The 26,709-nt window shown below is 39.8% G+C and overlaps 1 protein-coding gene across 2 annotated transcripts; it reads left to right on the top strand.

Annotated features, from left to right (window-relative positions):
• Positions 1–25,842, top strand: ZBTB37 (zinc finger and BTB domain containing 37). 2 transcript variants are annotated; one of them, XM_072419720.1, is made up of 4 exons: positions 1–71; positions 11,550–12,505; positions 13,240–13,339; positions 14,606–25,842. In XM_072419720.1, the coding sequence occupies exons 2-4, from the start codon at positions 11,577–11,579 to the stop codon at positions 15,131–15,133; spliced, it is 1,557 nt and encodes a 518-aa protein (XP_072275821.1). In that variant the 5' UTR covers positions 1–71; positions 11,550–11,576; the 3' UTR covers positions 15,134–25,842. The 2 variants fall into 2 exon arrangements, with proteins under 2 accessions (XP_072275821.1, XP_072275822.1); XM_072419721.1 differs by having other exon boundaries at positions 14,589–14,775.
• The last annotated feature ends 867 nt before the right edge of the window (positions 25,843–26,709 follow it).

The following is a 26,709-nucleotide window of genomic DNA, read 5'->3' as shown; positions in this document are numbered from 1 at the left end:
TTTTGACATAGCACTTCCGGAGCGCTGTGTTCCGGCGGTGGCCCCGTCCCGGCCCGTCCGTGCCCCCGGAGGTAGGTGCCTTTCTCTGTGGGGGAGGAAGAAATAAAGGGTTGGGGGTGAAGCGTAGGTTGGCGGTGCACAACCAGGTCTCCCGTGTGTGGGTGGGGCCAGCTAGCTATTAGCCCGCCCACTTCCACCTTAACTGGCCTGAAAACTGCCCTGGGGGGGTCACCTGAGATGAGTGAGTGCGGTGCCAGGGGAACAGGACTGGTAATGATGTCCATAGAGAAGAAGGGGGAGAGTGACATGGCTGTCTAATGGCTTCGCTTACATGGGGGCAGATGTGTATTACCCCAGGGGGCATTGCCTTGTATTGGTGAATATAGCCCAGTGAGCTTGGGGTTAGTAGTGTAACGTTTCTCACACACGACCAATCATATGCGCCCACACGCCCCTGAAAGAATGCTGATTGGCTGGGAATGTTTACAGTAAACTTTCCCTGCAGATAAAGAATCTGCCCAGAGGGGGGAGCTGTGTGTCCTCCCCAGCACTGCCAGCATCCAACACTTAGGGCATATATTGGTGCCCCTGCCACCAGGGGTGTAGGGAATGAGGCGTTTACATAACAATGATGCTCATGCCATAGATAGTACAATCCCCCACTTCTCTTTTTTACTACTGCACCCCAGCCCACCACACACCATGGTTCCATCCCCTGATCCCCGCCATTGTGTTCTTTAGTCTATAGTCCATAGGGAGGGAGCAGACATCCAGTACTCCCAGAAAGGTCAAGTTCCAAAAACACCAACAAGCTGCAGAACTTTATCAAAGGGGAGGTGGGGTACAAAGGCCACGTAGAATGAAAACACTACTAGAGCCATAGCAGCACATTGTTGTATTATTACTAAAATAAAGAAAAAAAAAAACCTGCACTGGTGACCTGTTTTCCAACTCCTTTACCCCCCATCCCAGGCACGGTATATATAAAGACACAGAGCTTGCTTATCCCCAGCAAACAATACAGCATTGCTACAATATACAGCAGACAATGTACAATATACAGCAGACAATACACAGCAGACAATAGAGCAAAAGCTGCAACACCCAATCACTGATGCGGCGTCTTTCATTCTGGCCAATCACAGGGCACCTTGTATTTAGTGTACCGCCAAGGGGAATACAAACTACAGGGCTGTTATAGTGAATGAGAGCTGCTACATTCACTTTTGCAGTGCTGGAGGTATAATGGAGCTGTACTGTTCACCGGAAATAATATAAACTATTGAGATTCACTCAAGTTTACATATTTTTAATATTGGGATCAGTGAGAAAATGCGTAAAACAACTTTGAATCTTGATTTATCTTTTATAATTTGTAAAATCTGTATGAAGGTAAAATATTTAAAACATTTTCATGTCTCTTGTTTTTAATGCAAAGGCATGGGGACATCCCACGAGTGGAAAGTAATTTTATATTTTGGTTCTATTTAAAGTAATGTGTTGCTGCTGTTGTCTTGTACTAAGGAAGTTTTATTGTTTTTTTTGTTTTCTCTGGACAGGTTGTTCTAGGGCTGGGTTTCTTAACTTTTTTAAAGTAAGGGTACCCCTTGAAATACGATTCCGGTCTTCAGGGAACCCCTCTATATTTACTATATACGCAACTCGCAGTATATTAGTATGATGGTCAGGAGGAAGAATGCCTCTTACAATGCTGGCCAGTGGGAAGAATGTCACCATTACAGATCACTAAAAAGATCATTGCTTCAGTTAATATAACCTAGGAGGCACAAAGTGTTTATTGCTCAAGGAACCTCCAGCAACCTTCCATGGAACCCTGGTTGAGAAATGAACAAGAATGTAGTTATCTTAAAAGTATATAGCGTCCTGTAGATAAGAAACCATTTTTCAGGCCACTGGTTATAATTATCCTGTTACAGTACGTAAATAAAAATTACCTCTAATCCCACTTCCATTACAGATATACCACAGCCCTGTTGATAAGACTGTGAATTGTTCAATAGATGCTAATTCTTTACCGCCCATCATTCTCAGGGATAGATAATCATTGCTTAATAATATTTATTTCTACAACTTTTCTTCAACAAAGTCCTGGAGCTGTACATGGGAAGAGGTTATGAGTGAGGGAGTCAGCAGTAGGACATTGGAGCAGAGAGAGCTACTAGGGGTATATTTGTGTTTCAGGCAATGCAAAGTAGCTAAGAATTGATTCTGGGATAAAATGGAAGCCAGTGTAGAGATTTGCAAAGAAAGTTAGCAGATGAGGAGAAATGTGAAGGATAGATAAGTCTAGCGGCGGCAAATAACTCGGTGTTTCTCAACCAGGGTTCTTCCAGAGGTCACTAGCGAGTTCCTTGAGCAATGGGAAATCCATGATTCTCTCATCAGTTTAATTCAGTGGTCCCCAACCTTTTGGAGCTCGTGGACTACTAATTGCACTGACTCCGGACTGCACATACGTGGGGAGCTGGGTGTCACTCAAAGGGGAAGAAACTTCCCCCCAAAGTGACGTCATGATACCAGAACCCACCCACTAACCCATCGCAGGTCTGAGCATGTCCAGAGACACAAAACCAACCATCCACCCTAAGCCTGCAATACACACCAGAGATGTGATCCACAGCCCCCCCCCCCCCCCCAAGCAGCCAGAGCCAAGAACGGGGGTTGGGGACCCCTGGTTTAATAGATACCACTTTTTTTGGCTTCATGTAAGGGTGACAATCTTTCCATTGCAAGTCAGAGCGGTTCATCCTAATGACTGCCACACTAATGTACTGTGAGCTGTGGATATAGTAATTATAGCAAGGGCTCCCTGAAGATCTGAAAATTATTTCAAGGGCCCCCGATGTAAAAAAAAAAATGAGAAACGCTAATAGATGCTGGACTCCCATTATGTGAGATATTTTCCAACTTCCCACCATATTGTGCAAGTGCAATTATTCACTTCACAAGCTTTCGCTATTTTCACTTGCAAGCTTTGCTATTTTCTGCTGTTAACCTCAACGCAATCTGCTACACATTACAAAGATAACATGAGCCCTGGGCAGTGAGATCTTTGCTTCATACACAAGGGCTTTCTATAGATATAGCAGACACAGTGTTGTGATTTAGGGACCTGTTGTCGCCTAGTACCCTATGTCAAGTAATGCGCTAGGTGGCCTTTGACGCGTCTACCATTGAAGCAGTACAAGTTCTGAATCTTGTAGATCATGGATAGCTGCTGGTGCAGTTTTCTGATGCCCTGATTATTTCTAAAACATAAATATTGTCTAGGTGTGGATTTTTTAAATTAAACTAGTTATGTTAAACTAGTTGAGTTAAACTGTTATGATATCACAGAATTTTTCCCTTCTCCACTTTAAAGCAGAAATGAAGAGAGAAGTGAGGCTGGAGTGCTTGCCATATTTTACAAAAATAAATTACATATTTAAACATTATGGCAAACAAAGCTCTAAAAGTTACCCTGCTCCAGCCAATCCATATGCTGGTGCTATCTTTGTTGATGCATTTTTCACTGTCCTTGCCAAAGGCTGATCGGTGCTGCTACAACTCTTGTAAATAGGTGATGTGCTGCACCATCCTGGTTCAATCACCAGGCTCCACTATTTGGCATCTTACACATTCTGATATGCCCACCCAAGGCAAAAGGCCAATGTCTACCTGGGCTCTATGAGCTGTAAACTTCTTTAGCAGTTTGCACTTCTTGCTCCTTCAATAAAGTTCCAAAGTCACCCCCATCAGCCTCCCTCTTACCCCACATACAGTGGAGTGTGTGAACAATGGCACCCTAGGACAGAAAGAGTCCTTGTAGGGATCATTGGATGGAAGTGAAGGGAAAAGTAAGACTATGCAGCCCCCACACTGGAGAAATGAAATGTATTGTCAGCATCCGGGCCAACTGTTTGATCCGTTGGGCTCTGTTTGAGCTAACAAAAGTTATAAAACTCTTTATTAACAATCTTCTATAGTGCACAAAACAGACGGCAATTGACCACTTTGTACAATCATTCACTAGTTCTACAGGTTGTAACTCTTCATTAATTCAATTATAAATAAAAGCAGGAATGAGCATATGTAATGACTACGTAAGGGCTCTCAATGCAAATGTAGACTTTGGCTAAAGCCAAGCATTATTCTCTGTTCAGCTCAACATTGCCTAAACTGAGCAATACTCAGTTATTTTATATATATATATATTTGTGAGGGGTTAGCACCAAAATGTACTTGCAACAAAGAGCTTTTCCAGTCTCCTGTTCAACTTCAGGCCATTGTGCTCACTTTTATTTGCAAAAACTCTAATACAAATCAATATCCAGGGTTTCCCCTTGCAGAGGATCAGTGTTTAGCCTCCTCTCTCTTTCTTTATTAGTCCCACAGACCTATCTATAGCCTGTGTACCTGGGCCACAGGCTGCAAAACCCCCTCCCAGTATAAACAACATTCTTCTTTTTAGCATTAGCCGGTGCTTGCTAGCAATCCTCAATTTCTGAACTGGAAGCAGGATGGAATGGCTGGCCCACACACTCCTTCTAGGACGCTCTGGGCCTGAATCCGAAATAAAATGCTGCAAATCTGCAGCTACACAATTACTGACAGCCTTTCTTAGGCCCTTTAATCCTCTTTTAAAGTGATATTGAAGTGCAGGATGCCAAATACCCCTGGAATGTGTTTCATTATACTACACATCCTCCCCCCCATATCCTCCTGGGAGTGATCCATCATGGGACAAGGCGACAGACAAAGTCCCTTTTTATTCTTTGGTGAACCAACGTTTGTCACCAGCTGGTTTACCACTCTTCTGTACGGTCTGGTAATGGCAAGAGTCTGTGCAATAATCTTTCTTTCATTACAAGTCACTGCCATGCACTATACATCTAAACGTTGTGCAAACATTTCAAGGTACACATTACTCCACTGAGAACCAAGCATGTGCAATGGGGCCATACCTTGCAGATCAATTATACTGAACAGAATTTACAGAGCTTTAGGAAATAGAGTTATTTTGTACATTATTTTCATCAGTAAGGTCATTGCTGGGCACAAAAAAGTTCTCAAAACTAGCGCAATTTCCATACAGATTACAGTGTTCTCCCCAGCCCCTTTTAGCCGGGCCCACCATCCGGGACTTTTCAGTAGCCACCTGGTTACTGATGGATGGTTACTGAAGAGTTGGGTCACAATACAGGGACTGCCACCTACCTTCAATTTCTTCCCACCAGGATCTGGGTTGAACACTGGGATTTCTGGGTTGAGCACTGGATTCTATTTGTTAAAGTGTTTACCTTGTAAACCAATAAAAATATCTGAAACGGTTTCCCAGCTCAAATCCCTTTTATGCCAGTCTGTATCTTACTTTTTTTCCCTTTAAATAAATGTGTTTTTATTAAAGGTTTTTATAATACTAGTGGACAAAAAAAAACAAATAGAACGATATGTAAACAAACAAAAACATAGTGGAGATAACAATCCAACATGTAACAAAGAAAAATACAATGGAATACAAAACCGATTACATACATAACCATAACCCATCTAGTATGACATTTAGCATGACATGAGCTGCAGCCTTTAAGAACAAAGAAGTCATCATTTGGGTTGCCAATACCAATGAACTTCCAGTATTTGGGTACTGCTCTCCATTAATTCACATAAGCAGTTAGCTGCATTTGAGAAATAACAGAAAATAACAATAAAAGGGTAAACCGACCATTGGAAAATAGCATGGTCAGAATAAGGCTAGGTACACACGTGCAATGGTTTTTGTCCAATAATCGGCTCAGGGCTGATATGGGACGAGAATCTGGCGTGTGTACAGTGGCCATCATCCGAGCGACCGTCCTGGCAGGTCCACGAATGATGGACGACGAACGATCCTAATGCAGGTGAAGGGGGGGAGAGCACAGCGTTCCGTCCCTCCCCTTTCCATAGGGCAGAATGGCGCTGTATGTACAGCACTCGTTTATGCATCGTGCACTCGTTAGTCGTTGGAAAGCATCGTGAAAGATCCTTTCCAACGACAATTATTGCACGTGTGTACATAGCCTGACTTTGACTTTTGACAAAGTCAAAAATATTTAGCTAAATGAATAGGGGCGTAGTATGCAGGGGAAGAAAAAATTCCTGCATCTTGGCTGGATAGTAGTTTTCAGAACCACCCTTCTGGCAAAAACCATGGGAGGTGGTCAGATATGATCATATGGGGCCCAAATCTGGTTACATTTGTCGTATAACCTTGCTGTCAAGTTGTTCCATAAAGTACATCTTTGATACGACTGATCATGTTGGGTAATGTGGTGGGGGAGATTGATTTCCATTGACTAGCTATAAGACATCTGGCCAAGAATATTGGTCATTAGGTGGTAAGTTTAGTGAGTTCAAGGATTGGTAACCCCAGAAGATGGGTCAGCAAATCCAATAGTATGGGTATTTCAAGTATCTCCTCAAGGAGATTGTTGATAATTTGCCAATAGGTGACTTGTATCTTACTTTTTAATCCAACGCCACTGTCATCATTTTGGGAATATAGAAATGTAGGTTTGCTGGTTATCTGTCTTGTGTTTGTATCCTGTTGCAGTAATCGGGTGTACCTGAAGTTATAGATTTTGGAGGGGTTTATGCTGCTGGCTGCAAACACACTGTGGCTTGTAGGGGCTGTTTCAGGCCTCTGCTGCACCTCTCCAACCAGTGGTTTACATGTTACCATTGGGAAAAGTATCTGTTTTCAGCAAAAAAGTTTTTCACATGGAAGGATTCCTTATTTCCCATTTTTCTAGTGCAGAAAACAATCTTAAACACTGGATCCGAAACAGGTTGCTGTATCTCAGCTGCAGTGTCTGGATACTGTCAGGCTCTTTAACTGCACACAGTCCATTAACCCTTTCAGGGCTGCTGGGACATTTTGCATGGAGGCTTTCACCCACTGTCACCCAACAGTGCTACATGTACCTTACAGTATCATCATCTGTAGAATGAATGAATATGTTATATGTACATATGTTGGTTCCCCACTTTAGCATAGGTCTGCACAGACAGCTAGACCCCAGTATTAGCCAAGTGGACTGCTAATAGTCTGTTGGGCAGCTTTTCAATCTGCTGGCGCAACTTTTGCAGAGCCGCAGTGTTTTCTAGCAGGACCTTTAACATTACCTCCATTGCTAACAGTCATTAGCAGCCACCAGCAGAGAAAGACGCTTTAAAGTCAACAAAGCAAAAAAGAGGGATTAGCACAAAACGTACTTGCAGCAAAGAAATATTTCAGGCACCCATTCCAATACAAATCAATATCCAGGTGCTTCCTAGCAATCCTCAATTCCTGACCTGGAAGCGGGATGGAGTGCCTGGGCCAACCACTACTTCCAGGACACTTCAGTTATAGATCCCAAATAAAATGCCACAAATATGCAGCAATACAATTACTGACAGCCTTATCCAGGCCCTTTAATTCATTTTCCAGTGAAATGGAAGTGCATGATGCCAAATGATTTGGCATCAGGTGTTTCATTCTTCTACTATATATATATATATATATATATATATTTTTTATTGTACGTTGCATAATATGTGCTATATAATTACTGTTTCTTATATATATATATATACATTTATTAAAAACTTATTACATGGCTGCAGCGTTTAATGCTTTGTACATCGTTGCAAATATTTATATGCAGCAAATTACAAAAGCATCAGGTACTTCCCTGGGACTTTACTACAGGTCACATAAACCACATTGATAGCTGGAAAGACTAAAAATTTTTGAGAAAGGTAGAAAAACCCTTTTGAGCATTTAGGTAACATCAAACATTTTGAGTCATGCAATCTCATTAGATTTCATACAGTTCTGTGTATGCTTGGAAATTTGTCTAATGTTAGCACAGCTTACATAAGGTGATCTCTTTGTTTTTACCTGGTTAACACTTTTTTGTGAATTTAGGTGCATTTTAAAGGGGTTTCCGGGACTGGTAAAAGTCTAGTTACTGACTCAGATGCTTTTTTTACAATCTTGTAGGCAACCACAGGGGAAAGAAACTCATTGTGTTGTTTACTTTCATTCCGCTCATTCTGAACTGCAAACCTGATGAAAGCTATATAACCATGGCTATTGTGTGATACTTCCCACACCTCCTAGGTCTCCCCCACCTCCTTGAAAGCTCTTCAGGGCAGAGTCCTTTCCTCCTTCATGTGTCTGACTGTTTTTGTCTGTCATTTGCAACCCCTATTTAATGTACAGCGCTGCGTAATATGTTTGCGCTATTTAAATAATGTTTAATATTGGTAATGGCTTGAAATGGTGCTGTACAAAGTTTTATCAGTCGGTTGCGCTTTATTTGCTTTGGTCTGTTATAGAAATTAGGAGTTTATGTTCACACAGAAATTAGCAGAATTTTTATTTTATAAATCATGCACATCCCTAAAGTTGAATCAAAAGTTGCAACCAGACCCTTACCTATACCCTTACCTGCCTGATTGCTCTGGTACCTTTACTTTCTTTAGTTCCTGGATTCAGGTCTTGGGGCATCTTGATTGGCACTTGGTTCATTCAGTCCCAGCAGCTGCAGGGGAAGCCATGCTGTACCGGATATCCTACGTTTCTTTAAAGCATTTCTTAGATAAATGATGACAGCAATCAGGCAGGTATTTTTTTATTGCAGAAGGGAGATCATTTGCAAGATGATCTACCTGATCCCTGTTTTTCAAAGGTGGACTTTAGTTAACTTTAGTAAAAATTGTACTTCTCTTCGACAAGTACATCTTGGGTGGATCTGTGCCCAAGGGTGACTGCATGCATTTCTGTTCACATGGTTATTGACATTTATTGGGAACATTTCTTTTTTAGACATGAACATTTAAAGAGGGTGAAAAAAAATTGTGGTTTAATGCTATAAAAACCATCCGTGTGAAGAAAAAAAACGTAATGCTCATTTTGATGTATACCAGCAAGCTGGAAAGTCCCAGTAAGCTCAGGCTGATGAACGGAGGTGTGCGGGCATTGCTTTCAGATCCTAACATATTTTATCTGAAAGAAACTTCACATGTCTGATTTATAAAAAAAATTGGTATGCTGTCTATGGTGTATGGAGCCAGGTGTCAGGAATTCAATATACAGTAAATCCTGCTAATGTGCAGGAGCTGCATTATCAGTGGCTGCCCCAAACCCGGAAGAGGAATGACAGGAACCTGGGAGACGATGCCGGCAGACAAAACAATGTGGGACAGCTCTTATCTGTCAGTATGGGTGAGTATGACCGTAATGTGTAATCAGACAGGTCCACTTTAATGTTGAATAGCAAAAAGTATTTAAATACTTTTAGTAACAAATGTATTTTTTTGAGTTTTGAATATATTAGGAAATAGTTAGAAACTATGTTGCTGTTTGTGACTCACTGGTAAAATTTACTCCATTTATTGGTTTGGTGATCTTTGACACTAAGATGATAAAGGAAGGGGAGATAACATTGTGAGGTCTGTTTATGAATCAGTGAATCTGACATTCCCTGAATCATTTCCTAGTGGAGAATCAATTGCTGCTATTGTAATACATAGACTGGAATAATCTCCACCAGGGAATGTGAAATTCACTGCTTTATAAATAATCCCTTTTGAGCTGTTATTTTGACCTGTTTTAGCTGGGTGCACCACCGGGCACTTTTCAGTAACCACCCGGCTGTTTTTGGGTGGTTACTGATGAGTTGGGTCACAATACAGGGGCTGCCACCCATAAATCTGGGTTGAGCAATTTGGAGAGATTTTTTTCTCAATTCCTGTGGCATCTTTTGGATAGGAAGTAAAAAAAAATCTACCTAGTGAGGTGTGGACATCAGAGAATAACCTGAGCATGCTGACCCTTATACCATCGTTTGTGATGTGTTAATATGCTTTAATTTGACAGCCCATTTATTATTTTGTATTTTAGTGCTGATTGTCACAGCACAGGTTCCCTAAAGTTGTGTGTTACAGTACAAAAATATAGAGCAGAAATTGTCTTGCTCTAAATTTATCGGTGACTGCTTTTTGAGTTATGTTATATAGTATAAGGTTGTGTGCACTCTTATATGACTTATACTGAATCTTACATTTATCAATTGGATCTCTTTATACAGAAACCACTGAATGTTTCCCTTCATTTTACCTTTATTTGCAGATCTGCTGTAACGGCATGAATCTATATGACAGAAAACACCGTCCTATGCAAATACTGTACTTTCAGTTACAGGATATTAGAGACATGAAGCACAGTTTGTACATCTCGTTTGCATTCATTATTGTCTTTGAGGGAAATCTGTGAGATCACAAATTTATACCTGTCTTGACATTTTTCAGAGCCAATTCATTTCCCTTTTTTTCAGTTTTTTTCTTTTTTTCCATGACTGCTTTCCCTTTTTTTTCCGGTGAGTCTACACCTGAAAAGTAACATTAACTGGATCTGTAATTAGAATTTATGGTTAATAGATTGCCAAAGGTTTGCACAATATGCATTATAAATTAGCATTATTATTCAATGTAAAAATACAGAAGACAATAATTCTGTACTGGATCCAGAAATACGATCTTACTTTACAGTTCTATCAGCCAGTTTTCTGACTGGTGTCCATGCTTGTAGTGATTTTGTGATTGCTTCCTTGCGCTTTTTGTTCTCTTCTGTGAAGAATGTTGTAGTAATGGGAGAGGTAAAGGCAGGTGTTTTGGGCGCTATTTGGTTATCTGTCTTTTTCTATGCAATGTGTGCAGACCATTTAAAGCGACTCAATAAAAATAGAATTTTACAATAAGGCCTTTTATATTGCACCTCTGTGCAGAAGTAAGGAACAGCCCTGGCTGAAGATCTTACAGAACTTAAGGATTTTTTTTAGGATTTAAGGCTTGTTTGATGCATGGTCCTCGCTCTTGCTGTGTAGTTTAAAGTACCAGCCCAATCTGTGTCATTTAAGGACACAATAGTAATGATGGTGCTGACAAGAGGTAACACAGAGTACAGCAGGGAAGCAGATATCTGACATTTCAGAATGGTTTGGTTTCTGCAGGATCTCAGTTTGTGGTTTAATTTAACTACTTTAAAACTTTTGTTATCATTACTTTTTTTACTTTTGCATTGTTTGCTTTAAACCTTCTGTCTCCAAGCGGAGATGAAAAATAAGCTCTTGCTACATTACTTACCTTCAGTCTGGAAGGTTTTCTTCCATAGCACTTTTTCCTTTACCAGTAGATGTCATCAGTCATTGGCAACCAGTGTTACTTGGAGACTGTGAATGCAAGACATTATAGCCCTGGCCCCTGGGCACAGCACACTGTACACAGAATATTGATAGTGATATTATCAAAATATGTTTTCCTATATATATTTGCATTTAGAATTGTCCCCCTTTTCCATGAAAAAAAAAAGTTTGAAGGCGTGTTCAAGAGTACCATGAAACACAGTCACTTTGTAAAAGGTTGTAGGAAATTAAATAGTATGTGAAGAATTTAAAACAGCACAGCATTTAGAATGTGTCACTAGATGTTTTATTGATGAACTGTTTTGCTTCTCTTTGCAGGGTTGAGTATCCAAGCAAGGGGCAGCCATGGACAAGGGAGGCAACATTCAGCTGGAGATCCCAGAGTTCAGCAACTCTGTCCTGACCCACCTCAACCAGCTGCGGATGCAAGGCCGCCTGTGCGACATTGTGGTCAATGTGCAGGGCCAGTCCTTTCGGGCACATAAAGTAGTGCTAGCTGCAAGTTCACCATATTTTCGAGATCACATGTCCCTGAAGGAGATGAATGCAGTGTCGTTATCAGTAATCAAAAATCCTGGGGTCTTCGAGCAGCTTCTCTCCTTCTGCTATACAGGGCGTATTTGCCTGCAGCTTGCCGACATAATAAGCTATCTGACAGCCGCCAGCTTCTTGCAAATGCAGCACATTATCGATAAGTGCACACAGATTCTTGAGGGTATTCACCTAAAGATCAGTTCACCTGAATCAGAGGAAGAACTAAGTCAGACCAGGCCTAAACATCAAGAGAGGGTGCAGGATTCACACCGTGTCAGCCAGAGTTTGACTCGATCCGTGAGTCCACGACACAGCACTCCAAGGTCCTCAGGGAATCGGAGGGGCCAGGTAAGCACTGTACTAGACATTAGAGAGCTGAGCCCAGCTGAGGAATCCACAAGTCCTCATATGGTGGAGCAAGGATCTGATGTGGAGAGCAGGGAGCCCATTCTTCGAATTAACCGAGCAGGACAATGGTATGTGGAAACAGGGTCAGCAGACCGTGGAGAGCGGAGCGATGATGATGTCAGGGTAATGGGAGCCCTTCGAATCAAGACGGAAAACTTGGATGAGTGGTTGGGTCCAGAGAACCAGCCATCGGGCGAAGATGGAAGCAGTGCAGAGGAAGTGACCGCAATGGTCATTGATACAACAGGGCACAGTGCTGCCGGACAGGAGAGCTACAGCTTGGCATCATCAGCTAACAAAGTTTCCCGACCAACCAGCAGTGAAATAGATAGGTAAGCGGTGATTAATCTACCTTAATGAAATAATGTAAGAAGACAAATCGCTGTGTTTGTATGTCACCAACCCTGACTTCTATTACCGGGCACAATCTGTTTAATTTCATATTTTTCTTCAAAATATTTTGGGAGTAAATCTAAGTTATAGCATTTGGCAAAACAATGTGTTTAGATTTGTCACAAGATAAAGTAAACATTCTGCTTTACACGTATTTGGCTCAGAGGTGTGCTCTGGCCTTTGCAGCGCCGGGTCCCAGGTTTGAATCTCAGCCAGGACACTATCTGCATGGAGTTTGCAGGTTTTCCCTGTGTTTGCCTGGGTTTCCTCCGGGTTTGGCGCATTACAGCCGTTTTGGAAAAAAAAAAAAACATGCAGTTAGCTAAATTGGCTTCCCCTCAAAATTGACCATAGACTGTAATAAAGACATATGACTATGTTAGGGACAATAGATTGTAAGCCACTTTGAGGGACAGCTAGTGACATGACTATGGACTTTGTACAGCGCTGTTGTAATAATATTAATATTGTGGGTCTGTATAAAGTTGTTTGTCGGCATTTCCTTCAAGCAATCTCAATCTTTGGCTATTACAGTTACAGAAATATTTTTATTTTGTATCTTTCCATACCGTGAAGCAGTGTAGGGCATGTGCTTATTGTTCTATAGAAAGGTTCTAGTTAAGTAATCTAGTGTGGTCCTGCCTGACACTGATCATTTTCTTTGTTACGCTAGATTCAGCCCATCGGGCAGCGTGGGTGCCATGCCAGAGAGACACAGAGCAAAGAGTGAGTCTCCACGGCGCTTGGAGGAACCAAAGCAGCACAGCTCCCAGGTCAGTGGTTAGCTAAAACTCACAGTAAGTGCATTTACATTTTACCTCCTCACCAATTTATACTGCCTTTCTCTTCAGGGATGTGTGCCTGCCTGTCCCTATCATGTGCACATGGCTATAAAAAAAAAAACAGATTGTTTTAACACTACGGATTGATCGAAAAAGCTGGCCTTTATCTGTTACTGTTTTTTCCCTATAGAGGAAATTCTTCCTTCACTGAACTCTGAGCAACTTTAAGCAATGACTTTTAAATACATTGTGACAAGAGTATGGGGCTGCCACTTGGACCACTTATTGAAAATGCTAGTTGCTTGGCTGTGTCTGGCTTTAATACCTTTACCCAACTTGGGACTAGATGCTCTGAATGAGAGTCAGAAAAATGGTACATTACTTTATATCATTACTAGTTTAGGATCACTGACTCTGGAAGCAATAAAGCGAAAGCACAGGCCAAACCAAAGAATTGTTCCTTCAGTGACCTTTGTCCATATACATACTGTGACTCCATATGATTCCACTTGATTTTATTACAGTTACTATATCTGTTTGCTGCTCTGTCTGACTTTCAGCCTCAGTTGACAGTTTGCCAGTCATCTTGGTATTTTACTCTAGGAATACCAAGATGATGTGCTAAGTGGCTGCAAACTGGGAGCCGTCCACAGCAAAGTCATCAAAGTCCACAGCAATCATCCATTGTGGTACCTTAAAGTCTAACCCTTGGCCATTTTTTTAGGGATCACAGCCCTTGATTGATAGTGCAGAGTATCCACTGCTGTTTAGAGAAGTCTAGTTCTGAATTGGTAGGGGTGTATCTGCATAAAGAGAATCTGCTTTATTTCTCCCCAGCCTACCTTTTCTTCCATCCTTCCAGTTACCCAGATGTCCCAATTGGCTGGCATGAGAAGCACAGGTGTTACTATGTTCCGGCATTTACATAATAACAAGATTGTCCACATGTGCAGCTTACAAATGGGAAAAAAACTATTTCTATCAGACAGGAAACAAGCATTGTAGAAAGTGCTTACAAAATACCTTTGCCATAAAAGCTACATTTCATATTGCATTTGTTATGTCTGATTTAAACTTCTAAAAAATTAGACAGGCTTTAATAATATTGTGCACAGAAACTAAGCAAGGGTCAGAGCAATACCAAATAGGTGCAACATTTATTTCTGTTGTAGTTTATCATCTGTTTAAGCTGTACATGATTGCAATTTTGATTTTTTTCTCACTAGCCTTTTGAACGTAGACTTTTTTTCAATTTAGGGCGAAGAAACAGGAGTTATTGGGGTGAGGGGTTATGTGGAATATCTTCGTGAGCAGGAGGTGTCAGAGAGATGGTTCCGTTATAACCCACGACTAACCTGCATTTACTGCGCCAAATCTTTCAACCAGAAGGGCAGCCTGGATCGGCACATGCGACTCCACATGGGAATCACTCCATTTGTGTGTCGGATGTGTGGGAAAAAGTACACCCGCAAGGATCAACTGGAGTACCATATCCGCAAACATACAGGCAACAAGCCCTTCCACTGCCATGTATGTGGGAAAAGCTTTCCTTTCCAGGCCATCCTCAATCAGCACTTTCGGAAGAACCATCCTGGCTGTATTCCTCTTGAGGGTCCTCACAGCATTTCTCCTGAGACCACCACTGTTGTCACCTCGCGAGGTCCAGCTGGTGAGGAATCACCTCCTCACGAGGAAGTCGGTGGAGTAGGACCTTCAGCAACAGGAGACATTACGTACGGCGGGGAGACAGCTCACGGTTCAGTGTCCACCACCGGACCAGACTAAAACACAAAAGAATATATTTTACAGGAGGACGCAACGAGACTAATATCCTCCCCTTTTACCTCAACAAATTTTAACCATGTTTTCCTTCCCTTCCGCTCCACTCCAGGTCGAGGTTGGGCTCTTAAAATCCATAATCAGAGCAATCAAGGAATAATGGGAAGTTTGAGAATTTTATTGCCAAAATCCAGAAAAGTAACCATGTGTTAGCTTCCTATGTTCAACTTTTCTTGACTTCAAAGAGCAGCAGCAACTGTATGAAGAAAAAGAGCTGTTTTTTAACGTGAATATATCCTTTTAATCTTTTTCAAGTACACTTAATATCTGATGAACCTCTGAGCATAACAGTGAAACAGAAAGCTGTGCATTTAGTTACAGTACGGAGGGGGTTCTTCAGAAGCTGCCGTAGGCATTGCAGCATCTTTATCAATGACACTTTTTTTTGTTTTTGTTTTTTTATTTTGGCAGACAGTGTATTTTGGTCCTGACCTGCATAGAAGTTTGATGGTGCTGTCATAGGTATAATATTAGGGTGCTCAAAGATTCTTCTGTAGCAGAGTCAGGTTCTCTTTTTACCTGTATGAAAGGTATATTTTCAATAATCATTTGATTGAATAGGGCAGCACTGCAATAAGTAACCTTTTAGATATCACAGCTGTAGTTCTGATTTTCCATACAACGAAATAGGGGCATCTTTGAGGCATAATAAGCAAATCATTCTGTGACTGATCACTGAGTTGGAGGTGGACTTGGAAGGGTTTGATCACCTTTCTTGATTCTTAAAGGTACACTTCATTCAGGCCTAAAATGTAGGTCATATTCTGACACATGGGACATTAGTATCCATGAAAATCATTACTAATATTTACCCTGGTATATTCTTCTCTAAATTTCCATGGTTGGCAAAATCCTTATTCTTTAAATGAAATGGCTTTGATTTCGAGCACAGGAAAATGTAGGCAAGTGTGTTTTGTGGTTCCAGTACTGCTTTTAATCTGAGCCCACCTATTGTTGCACGGCTCAATATAATGTGATATGCAGTCCTTTACAAAAGCACTGTGAAAAGCATGCTAAAAATTGCTGCAAATGGTGAAAGATAACCCAGATTTACACTAAAATAGAATGAATGTTTCACTTTTAACTTTTGGGGTTTACTCATGTATATGTTTGCATGAATTTTCTTCCTAAAAACCCTCAGGGACGTGCACCCCTGAGGTTCTAGTACCACTCCCTTCCCATGTGTCTAACATACCAGGGATTTTTTAAATCAGAGGATGATGAAACCTTCAGGAGTCCACCAAAACTTTTAGTTAGAATTTTCCTTGAAGATGCCCCTGTTCATATTTCTGTATTTCTTACACAAGGAAGGTTATTATTTTTTTCTTGGTGTTGTTTGCCAGCTGCCTGCTATGTGAATTTTTAAAGAGAGAGATGCTTGCTGTAAACTAGGAAGCACTAGCCAGCTCTCATACTTTCTTAGTAACACAAGTTGGATTATAACTATTCTTGTGTTTTGAATAGCCTGATTTTCTATTCATTGTTATTTATAAGAGGCTACAGCTAAAATTCATACCTACACTTCTTCCGCACCTTTCGTTATATGAACAAGGGAGACCTTCTTCACCTCATCTACCTGATTGCAACACAAGTTTGCAAACTGACTAGTGAATATGCTTTAACACACCTGAAGTTCAGTACACGTTATTTTCAGTGAGCTTTTATATGCCTAGGGCACGTGCAGGAGGCTTCCTGGCATATTTTGGCCATACAACAGTATTTCACATATTTATTTATTATTTTTTTTATTACCATCAACATGTAGTTTTCCATATGTTATAGAGCACCGTTTTTGTTTTGCATTGTGCCGATTATTTTATTACTATTGTTTGTTTTACAGAGGAATGAATATGGGAGTTGGTTTTATATTCTAAAGGGCTTTTAGTATTTAGAGTATACAGTATATAAATATTGCATCTGTCCTTTTTTTAAAAGGGCCGTCTGCTACGACTGTAGTGATGGTGTTGGGAGAGGAGTGTAATATGTAAATACACTCACTTCCCTGCCTGTATCACCTGTATCACATAATGATCGAAAGACATGAAACTCTTCCAGGACTTGTGGTCTTCACCTATAACTAGGTTGCCCTTTAGATATCTAAGGTGCCAATAACCTAGTTAAAGGAGATGCAGGGACTGTCAAACCCACAAAAAGATATGGAGATTAGGTTCAATTACACTCTACGCTCGCACTGTCTCCACAGATACAATGCCCAACTAAATACGAAAATGATTTTGAAGGACACCTCACCTGAGTTTTTATTAACATTGTTTCCATAGAACTAAACTGTTTACATTTTTCAAAGTTGAGGTAACTTATAATTCATTATACATATTCTGCATATGTTTATTTTATTTGTTTTACTGTTCAGCATTATTCTGTTGTTGCAGGGTTCCTGTCAACAGCTAAAGCATCTAATGTGGAAGTTATCTCCTGACTGTAGTTGTCAAAACTTCTTCTCCTTGAAGCAAACCTGTCGCCAGATATACCAATATACTTTTCTAGCTGTGTTAAATAGTGTGATGTGGTTGCACCTGCTGTCAACTCAACATGTAGTAGCTAAGTAGGAGGAACCACAACACCAAACTGGGGACACACTATACAGCACACCTAAATGTTTAACAGTATTGCGTGCGGACACATAAGTCTTTGTTACAGTCTTTGTTGCTGTATATTCTCACACCTGACAACAGGTTTGCTTTAAGGCACTGCTTTTCAGGTTCAATGAAGATTTCAACAGGTATATCTATCAGTGCTCAGAGTTGCTTTCTACACCTTCACTGCATCCATACATCATTTCCAGCTTGGACATATTCACCCTGTGGCAAAAGAACCTGAGTATAGAAATGGCATAGCTCCCTGCTAACATCCTATATACACCAGCCTTTTTTATTTTCATAAGGCACAACTAGGTGTCTTGACAAAATCACCTGAAAAATGGTTGATAAGAGAGGACTGTTTCAAGAGACTGGAAGCAAGACAAATCTGCAGATGGAGCAAAAAACCTTGACACAAGTGCAATGCTGTTATCACCCGTGTCTTAGGGAGTAGACACTCCTGAGTTCTTTACAGTATTTCTTAATTTAAGTAACATTTACAGAGGAAACCATCAAGCTATTGGTTTCCTTTACAATAAAGCGGAAGTAAACCCAAAACTCACCCAAAACAAAAAATTAAACTTACCTTTAGATCAGATCAGTTTCCGTCGGAATGTTTCTTCCATCGGGTGCCGTGTCATCCCAGTATCCGTCTTCGGCCCGACACAGAGGCAGCAAACAAAAAAAGGGTGTTGCACTTAAAAAACACAAACACAATTTTTACTTTAAATAAAAGGGTTGCCTACCTTTTTATGTAAAGTGAAAATTTTGAATTTAGATACACTTTAAGGGAAAGGTATACTTTTCCTTTTCTTGCACGTATAGCACCAATTCCGTTGCAACATGGGGGTGGGAGAGGTATGCTTGTATCTTTCAAATTCTTGACCGTGAGTTTGGTTAGGAGGTAATAGATGGATAGGAATATCTATGTGTGTACACAGGATAGTTGTCACTGTAAACAATCTTTCATGGTTGTTTCCAGTGACAGATGACTAGACAAATGCTGTACACACCAAGGCCGTTCTGTTCTACTCCTTCATTGACATGTGCAGTGGTCTTTCCCGATTGTTTTTTTATTGATCTATGTGCTGGATTGATGAATGACCATTGTACACATATCAGATTTCACGTGAGATGAGCATGACCACCTGTCTTGAGCGAGAATAATTCACGTATATACATCCTAACAGCATAAAGGCAAGTTTAGAATGCATGGCATTATTTATGGGCTTTGTCAGTTCTTTAAAAAATACTTCTGGTAATAAAATTTAGCAGATGTGTACAAGCATGTGTTATGCACACCTTAGTTTTGTTTGTGCCTGATTCCATTCATCATCAGAAAGAATGGCCATGAATGGTACAAGCTGGAATGCTTGCATTGATAGTTATCACCACACCACCAGCAAGCATATGAGAAATAACCAGAGCCCTTGGATACATTTGGAGCCTTTCATAGACATAAAGTTCCATAGTTTTAACCCATTAAAAGAAGGGCAAGGCTTGGCATAATTACCCTTTGGAGGGATATTCCAACCTATAAATCCCCCATCAATCTGCTAGAATAATGTACTTTAAAATAATATATATTTGTTTTTTACAAAAATGTTTCTATAAAAAGAGAAATGAACATTTTTGTTTAGCAGCACTTTAAAACAAAACCGGCCTTTTTAAAAAGAATGTAAAGTCTTTTTAAAGTTTTTTTTTTAAATATGAATGTAAAATAAACCCATTTTATGTAAATAATGTAAAAAAAAAAAGAATTTATAGGTACATATTGGCTTATGACATGCACAGACCCTGCTTTGTAGCATTACACAATGGCGGTGCTTTACTGATTCTTCTCACAATGAAAGACTGGGAGTCAGCTACATGAATGAACACAACACATTCCCTGTGTGGTTGATATTTTATCTCATGGCTCATTTACCAGGGAAGTTAAATGATACACTTACAGGGGGATTTTTTACAATTCTGTAACAAAAATATGCGAGCGAGCATTTAAACACAAATGTTGCTTCTAAAATTCCTAGATGAACACTGCAATAATGATTCAGAAGATTTGCCTTCCCTTTAAAAGGGGGGGAAATTATTCTGTACAGTTGCTGGAAATTGCAATAATGTAACAGTAACAATGAAGTGATTTAAATATCTATATGATTTATAAAACAGCAGTGTTTAATAAGTGATCGTAGGGGTCCTGCAGATGTCCCTGTTCCAAATTAAATTCCAGGCAAATATTTTTTATTTCATTTTGCAAAGGGTAAAACCTGTTATGTTAGCTTTCACTGTGGAAATGTCTCTCTACTTCCTTTCCTGCTACCTGTTTCCTCTGAGACTGGAAGTGAGGGAAATCTTCCTATAAGGGGCATAGACATAAAATAATGTGTCAGATATTCCAGCCTCTCCTTACTCTCCAAAAAAGAGCTTTTACTGAGTCCCATTGATGTCGCCTGTGTCATTGAACACTGTCAAAAATTCGGGGGGCCAATTACATTAGTTCAACCCATACAGAGCAGTGTAGTGGGACCAGAGGTTGCTGTTCAAAGTAACACATAGTTACATATTGTAAATTACATTTGTCTCCCTTGGTGATATAATAAATACTCTTCTGTTCCTGTAACAGTAATGTTGGATTTAGTCCAATAGATTGAAAGTTAAATTGTGTCCATGTGTGCAGCAATTACCAAATACACTGTACACATACTAAACACTCTACTGTGTTTTATATGAACTTACCATTCTTTCAGATAGGAATTTAAAACAGGTCAACAAGTGCACTTTAAAAATAATCCTATGTATCATTTGTGACCCATTTCCAGCCCACCTTTACAGAATGCATACTCAATCTGGTGGCAGCATCCTTTGCCCTTTGTTTAAATCTGGTGTCCAAAGGTTAATGCGGCCAGTGGCACTGTATATATAGCCCTATAGAAGCCAATGGGAAAAAACTACACAGACACACAAAAAGCAGAAGAATTGTTGAATATTATGTAAGGTGGCATTAAAGCCATAGCTGCCAAATATTTGTATATATGTGCTGAAGGCAGTGATCTTGAGTGCCTACCGTCTTTCTATAGGATCTTGCACCAACAGCATAGCACACAGCTTTTTGATATGAAAGACTCATTTTTTTATTATTATTAAGGCACAAAAACTAACCGACTGGTATTTGTGATATCCCTACATATGTATGAGCATTTTAAATACCAATATAATGTTGGATCAAATGTTTAGTACAGGATTTCTCAATTATAGGGTTCCTCCAGAGGTTGCTAAGCGTTTCCTTAAGCAATGAACGATTTGTTCCTCTCAGGTCAGTTTAACAGTTACCAATAATCTATCTATTTGTAATCGTGACATTCTTCCCACTGGCCTGCAACGTAAGAGACATTCTCAACTTGTCCGGCACTAATGTAGTGTGAGCTGGGGATAAAGTATTTATAGCAGGGGTTCCCTACAACATGACAAGGCTTCCCCATGTTTAAAAGGTGGAGTAACACTGGTTTAGTGCATTATAATCATGTCAAACATCTAAACAGTACACTTTTATATATATATATATATATATATATATATATATATATATATATAATATATATATATATATATAGAGCTGAGGCCAAACAGAGACACAAGTGTTTGATATAAATAAGGGGTAGTCAGGAGTTCCTGTTACTAGGTATGCCTCTTTATCCCTACATGGGGGTGCAGGCATAATAACAACACTATCTATTCACAGTATAGCCTCAGCCCTAGAAGTAAAGACATCCTCATAGAGGATCACGTATCTAAAGATAAAACATTATACATTCTCTTTGAATTTGTCTGAGCCTAATCAATGTACTCTTGACAAGTTCAGTTTTGTACTTTAAGATTTTGATTAGGGTAAAGACCTCCTACAAAATAGCTGATACTTGGGATCATAATAATAATAGGGATAATAGTAAAGTGCTGCAAACATGTTCTGTCCTTGATTGACTGCCCTGTTGACTTATTGTGAATATTCATGGCTATTTTTGCAGATACATAGCCTGACATACTGGGCTAAATATGTAAAAGCAACCATGCCTTCCAATAAACCTATCATGGGAAACATAGAGAAGCTGCTTTTGTTAACCTCCTGAGAAAGCTAGTCCCCTTCCTTTGGTGTCATTGGTTTTAAAGAGGGTGGCTTTATATCAGTGTTTGTTGTAAGAATAGATGTTTAAGGTACAGAGGCCTGCAACAGTGAAAATATCAGTCATTTGTAGAAAACTGTGGAAAAAAATAATGGTTTTCAGGTTTATATTCAAGGTGATGATAGAAAAAAATGTTTATGTTTAATTATATATTACCTGATCTGGCTTAATAATCTTTTAGGTCCAGAGATGTTGGAAGTTCTGAGAAGCAGGAATTTTTGTATGACGTCTTAAAATTGAAGCTAAAACTATTTATTTTAAAAAGTTTTGAAAAGTTAAAATCCCTTCCTTTCAGTAATTTATGGGCATACAAGACACTTGGGATGTCAATCAAACAAATGGTGAGGGAAAGCTCCACAGCAGACTAGTTTATCCAAAGCTAAATCCATGTATTAGGCTTTAAAGCACCCCTAAGGACTGGTACCTAAATATACCAGCAAATCAAACCCAAATTCCCGGCAATTAAACCAGTAGAGAAGTCCTATGGTAACAGGCTCTGTTCCGCTCACTACCATACACTTATTTTACTATGAGGAGGTGCTGAAAAGTTCTAGGCCCACCAGGAGTGGAATGACTTAGATTGACTGCTAATCAATCATACTTACCCCCAAAGCAAACTTTGTACACTGCTTCCCACCTTTCTTTGACCCTTCCAAAAATTGTGATGTCTGATCACTGAAATTACACCTTTGCTGCTGCTATCACCTCTGAATCTTTCAAAAACTTCCCTTTGGGATGTAACAACTGGAAGGGGATAGAGAAAGATCAGGTGAGACGTTCATTGTCTGCTAAGCAGGTGCATTAACCTGCAAAAAGGGAAAACTATTTTCACATTTTCCCTTGCCATTCTTTAACATTGTTCTTTATCTGATTTAAAGTGAATCTGTCTGACATATTAAAATGTTTCTTAAGCCAAAAACATAAATGTCACCCCTTCCCTTAGTATTAGCACCCTTGTATTATCTTATTGGGCAGGCATTGATGTTGAGCGTGATCACCAAAGTTGGGGAAATGGAACCATTAGTAACAAAGTGATTACAGATCCATTGGGGCACACAGAAGAAAATCATTCCAGCTAACAATATTTATAGTAGGGGCTTAGTTTTACAAGAATCAACAGGTATATGTTCTAATAGTGCTCAAACATGTCAGTTTTCTTTCGTATGTAAATATTATTTCTCCACCCATCTGCAGATTTCACTTGCTTCCATCAAGGTATCTCATAAAACCGACACCAGCCATTAAGTATGGTTTCTACCCATTTTTTGATTGTTTTTCAGTAAGTATATGATCTTATTGCAGTGGGGACTTTTTTGGATGCCCATACACCATGCACTGTAAAAAAAACAATATTTAGATCTGCCACAGGTATGTAGTACAAGAACCTACCTGAGTGGGTTGTTTAAAAAGGGCTTCCTGTTGTGAGGATGAAACGGAGACTGCGAGTTGAATGGCCATTAGAGTAACACAACTTGCACCTGATTGCAGAGATAACCTACAGTGTTCTCCCCAGACCCTTTTTAGCTGGGTGCACCACTCGGCACTTTACAGTAATCACCGGGCTGTTTTTGGGTGGTTACTTAAGAGTTGGGTCACAATATAGGGGCTGCCACCCCTACAATTTCTTCCCACCTGGCTTAAAATATTTCTGGGTTGAACACTGGCCAACATATCAGTGGAGACGTTTCGTCTTCCGATATCTCATTTTATCTTCCTTGCATTTTAATCAATTACTGGTCAGGGTAAAGGAAAAGTCATGGAGGAAGACATCATGGGGATTCTTGGGGTGTTTAGTTTCTATTCATCAAATCTTGTAGCATTTTAAGTCTGTGAATTTAGCCACTGTGATATAATAATCCAGATACATTTATTGTGGAGTGGAAGTGAACTCCACTCCCTCTGCCAGAATACACTGGATCAGTTTTTACCTCTCACTTCTACTCACAATACAGTTCAGGTTTAAGCATTTTACAAACACTGAGTTTAGAGCCGTTACCCCAGTAATTTCCTATACAGTGAGGATGTGAAATGATACAACAGATGGAATAGAATGGCTGTGGATCAGCAACTGATTGTGCCATATATAAATATGGCGATATTTGGATGACTCGTGTTTTAACAGCTTTGAACATTTACAGATTTTTTTTTTACTATAATGTATGCAAAAATCTCTAATATGGTCATATATGTGTGCCATTACGGAAACAAACTTGCAGACTGTGGGTGGTATGTTTTTGTTTTCTTCTTTTTTTAAGGGACAGTTTTTATATGAATAGCAGAGCTCTTACATTACTTCCGTTTCTTCTTTCCTGGTGGTGGGGTAAAAGGTTGCATCCTTGTTGTGTGACTAAGAAGCGTTTATCGAGTTATTTAAATGGCATAATATATTATAGCATTGAATACAGTATGGCAAAGTGATCGTATCTTCTTTTGGAACAAAAAAATGGCCGGATGTGATGGGCTTTGCCTTTTGTCACATCCTAAAATTCAGGTTATTGTATTCTACTACTTTACCAGTCTACTAATGCAGAAGTTTGGATAAAACTTTGAAACTGCTAATAATCAGGATTTGACTGGTGGAAGTTGTAAGTAGACCTGGATGGCATTTAGTTTTACAGAAGTGATGGCTATGCTAAACCATTGCCATATTTTTTACATTTTATTTGCTTAGTGTTACTGATATCCTGCAGCCCTTTTTAGCCTCCTCTTGTCTACATGCACTCCCTTCAGCTTCAGCTGCACAACATTGTTCAACACTGCATATTCTAAAACAGATTTTGGAGTCACTTAACCTGTTAAAGCTTATTTTAAAACTGTACAGATTGGGTTTAAATCTACTCTCTTCTGCTATGTTTAAGAGAAATGTATGGCTTTCCTTATTCCTCTCCTGCACTCCTCCTCCTCTCTGGTATACGTCTCACAATACCCCAGCACTTCTGTTTTTGTGGTCTGCCTCATGACATCATTATGTAGTTTGTGATGTATTTTACATTGTGATGTCAAGGTGCCATCCACATTTCTAAACAGGAGTGCTGCAGGACCAAGGAATAAGGAACATATCCCTTTCAGTTGCATTCCCCCCTGGACTGAATGTGCATTAGATTGAGAACTGAGGGGGTGTCAGCTTTAAAATAGTACAACCTTTGTCTTTTACCAAATCTTCCATCATCTTTATGCACCCGTTGCTAAAAGTACACCCAAATGTACAGAAGTAAGTAATAACACAATTTGATATCCTCATCTCTGACCAATATAACACTACTACCCTGTTCATATTCTCAAGCCTGTGAATGTGACATTATGGGACATTTTTATGATCAATCCATTTGGAAACATACTGTATTCTGTGCTGTCTCATGTACAGCCTCCAAAACAGGGTCACCCTGCACCAGGCTGTAGCAAATAACCTTATTGTTTCTTTATATTGACATTGCATGCTAAGAAAAAGTCCGGGAAATGCAAATAATTTATTCAGGACGTCATATATATCGCCGCATAAGACTACTTAAATCATATTTTATTTGCCTGACTGAAGCTTTTGTGTTTGAGTAAAAGAGAATGTTTTATAAAGAACCCTTTCAATCCACGTTGTCACTTATTTATAATGAACACGGTTTTTATCGGAATCCTGAAATCCTTTACAACTGTGAAATGTATGCTTTCATGTAATCTTGTTTGAAAAAGTTAACTCCACGCATCATGGATACTGAGCGAGTTTAACGGGAAGAATGTTTTTTCTAGTGTTCAGTATCCATTTAGAGCAGGGGAAGACTATATCTTTAATATCCTTATCATTTATTTTGGAGCTTTGTATCCAGGTGTCTCACAAGAGGAGAACTTGGCACAAGAAGATTAATAAAAAAAATTATGTGAGTGCAAATGTTTTTTTGCTGTTTTGTATTTACTTCACACCTCCTTCTTGTAAATGGTATCATGATATTGTGCAGGGGACACAAATACAGAAGCATTAGGGCCATGATGGGGAATTTAAAATAAACTAATAGTAGGGCAAAGCAGCAGGTTCTCTTAAATGCTCCTCTTTTCATGTGTTTGGTCACTAGGCCACCTAGAAGGAAACCTTTGAACTGCTGGGTATGAGAATCCTGGGACTCGCTCCTCTCCCTGATATAGCATCGGTCACCGCACGCAATGCGGTCAGGCTGGGTAAGGGAGCGAGTCCTTAGCTATGAGAAAGCATCAACCAAAGGGACATGAAGCTTAGATTAGGCTCCTTTTCAATAAAACCAGCAAGCACAACAAGCAAGAGTGCAAAAGGAAATAAGTATAGGCTACTGACTAGCAAAGCACAAGTTCCTCTTAAATCTGTCACCCCAAACTGGGGGAGAATCAATATTTTACTGAGCCTTTTGCTTCCTACCACATTGGGATTCTAGAGGAACATAATATCCCTGCCCAAGAGGACTTATGTTACCCAATTAGGCATATAGGGCTTCATATTGAAGTTTCTCATTATCCCTACATTGACGTATCATCTGGCTTTTCAGGTAACCTCACAGGTCACTTAAAATCTGTAGACCACACCTGGGTTATTGGAGAGGTTGACTGTATGCAACTTTTTTAATGTGTATGTAACTCTTTCACATACATGCAGGCATATAGGTTGGGAACCCATAAACAAAGCTATCACAGTACCTTAACTGCTAGATCTCATTTTTCTCGCAGACCTACAAAGTGCATCGATGGGGTGACATAACAATACTGTTATATTCTTATCTTCCACCATACA

Source organism: Pyxicephalus adspersus, chromosome 8 (assembly GCF_032062135.1).
Source record: "Pyxicephalus adspersus chromosome 8, UCB_Pads_2.0, whole genome shotgun sequence".
Classification (NCBI taxonomy): Eukaryota; Metazoa; Chordata; class Amphibia; order Anura; family Pyxicephalidae; genus Pyxicephalus; species Pyxicephalus adspersus.
This window is presented reverse-complemented; position numbering and strand designations above follow the sequence as displayed.

What these genes read in the sequence shown, in the direction of transcription:
- ZBTB37 (XM_072419720.1), top strand. Translation starts at nt 11,577, where the DNA reads ATGGACAAGGGAGGCAACATTCAGCTGGAGATCCCAGAGTTCAGCAAC. An exon ending in ACCAGCAGTGAAATAGATAG is followed by an intron (nt 12,506 to 13,239) that starts GTAAGCGGTGAT and finishes TTGTTACGCTAG; the next exon opens with ATTCAGCCCATCGGGCAGCG. An exon ending in CAAAGCAGCACAGCTCCCAG is followed by an intron (nt 13,340 to 14,605) that starts GTCAGTGGTTAG and finishes TTTTCAATTTAG; the next exon opens with GGCGAAGAAACAGGAGTTAT.